Source organism: Pholis gunnellus, assembly GCF_910591455.1.
Source record: "Pholis gunnellus genome assembly, chromosome: 12".
NCBI lineage: Eukaryota > Metazoa > Chordata > Actinopteri > Perciformes > Pholidae > Pholis > Pholis gunnellus.
Window position 1 is genome coordinate 8,961,910 of NC_136539.1, and position 1,921 is coordinate 8,963,830.

At 50.7% G+C, this 1,921-nt stretch overlaps 1 protein-coding gene across 1 annotated transcript; it reads left to right on the forward strand.

Annotated features, from left to right (window-relative positions):
- Positions 1-379: 379 nt before the first annotated feature.
- sox1a (SRY-box transcription factor 1a) lies at positions 380-1,414 on the forward strand (the record flags this gene model as incomplete). Its single annotated transcript, XM_079170564.1, has 1 exon — positions 380-1,414. The coding sequence occupies one exon, from the start codon at positions 380-382 to the stop codon at positions 1,412-1,414; it is 1,035 nt and encodes a 344-aa protein (XP_079026690.1).
- Positions 1,415-1,921: the final 507 nt, after the last annotated feature.

Here is a 1,921-nt window from a genome sequence, read left to right on the forward strand (position 1 = left end):
CTAGTCACCTGACCAAACGCCATGCAAATCACTCTGCTGTTAGAGCCCCATTGGCCGCTTGTGGCTCATTTAACCGCTGTCAGTGCGCATCATATGGCCGCCGCTTTAACCAACTTCTTAACTCCGACAGGGAAAGTGGCTCGAATGCGCATTCTATCACAGTGGATGTGAACCAACCCAGGCGAAGACAGCGTGAAATACTGGTTGGAGAACATTTTATATCCCGTTTCGGATTAATTTTTTGTCTCGTATTTGAATCATTTGGGGTTAGAATATCTATTCTGTACCCGTCAACCTGTGCGCACCCGATCTCGTGCGCGCCTATCTTTGAAATAGACTTTTTTTTCTCTGTTGGTGGCGAAGTTTAAAAACCAGGTGAATGTATAGCATGATGATGGAAACTGACCTGCATTCCCCCGGCCCCCAAACGAACACGACCACGGGGCAAACGGGGCCGAACGGCGGGTCCAAAGCGAATCAGGAGCGGGTGAAGAGACCGATGAACGCGTTCATGGTGTGGTCCCGTGGGCAGCGGAGAAAGATGGCACAAGAGAACCCCAAAATGCACAACTCTGAGATCAGCAAACGGCTGGGCGCCGAGTGGAAGGTGATGTCCGAGGCGGAGAAGCGCCCTTTCATCGACGAGGCGAAACGGTTGCGAGCCATGCACATGAAGGAGCATCCGGATTACAAGTACCGGCCAAGAAGGAAGACCAAGACGCTGCTGAAAAAGGACAAATATTCCCTTGCCGGTGGACTGCTTTCTGGGCCCAGTGGGGGCTGTGGAGTTGGTTTAGGAGTCGGAATGAGTTCATCCGGGGTCGGGCAGAGGTTAGAGAGCCCCGGGGGTCACGGAGGCTCCGCCAGCTCCGGCTACGCGCACATGAACGGCTGGGCGAACGGTGCGTACTCTGGGCAGGTGGCTGCTGCCGCGGCGGCCGCGGCGATGATGCAGGAGGCGCAGCTCGCCTACAGCCAGCACCCGGGGAGCGGAGCGCACCACCACCACCACTCGCACCACCATCACTCACACAACCCCCAGCCCATGCACCGCTACGACATGACCGCGCTGCAGTACAGCCCCATCTCGAACTCTCAGAGCTACATGAACGCTTCTCCATCCGGCTACGGCGGGATCACCTACACACAGCACCAGGGCTCCGGCGTCACCTCCTCAGCCGCCATGGGGACGTTAGGGTCGCTGGTGAAGTCTGAGCCGAGTGTAAGCCCTCCCGTCAGCAGCACACACTCACGGGGTCCTTGCCCCGGAGACTTGAGAGAGATGATAAGCATGTATTTACCGACCGGAGAGCCGGGGGACCCGTCAATGCAAAGTAGACTCCATGCCTTGCCGCAGCATTACCAGAGCGCCACGGCTGGAGTGAACGGGACGGTCCCTCTAACACACATTTAGAACTCACAGAATAATTGAAAACTGCAAACGAACACATAACCAAATATTTACCTCTTTTCTAAATAACCCCGGTCCCGAAAACTACCTGCATTTTGTACAGAATGTTTATGATATTGTAAATGAACGGTAAATAGCAAATTCATCTTCTTTTTTTTTCTTTTTTTTAATAGCCACCAGTGGAATTATATAACGAATATGATGCTGAGATATTGGTGATTGTGCTACCATCTTTTTGTCCATTACTTCACAGTCTTAGTTGAGGGTTACGCCAGGTTCACATGGGGGGGTATTTGGTTCAATTGTCTCATACTTTTGGGGGTTCTTGTAAGTTATTGAAAATGAGATAACGTGTCATAATCTTAAGAAAGTGCTTTAAAAGATATGGGGAAATCACCTTCTTTAAACATTTGTGTTCATTTGCAGAAGCCTGTGTCTTAATTCTTGGAAACCATCTCTTTTTATTGTAACACTCTAATTATTGTAAATTGTGAATAATTTTAATATTTC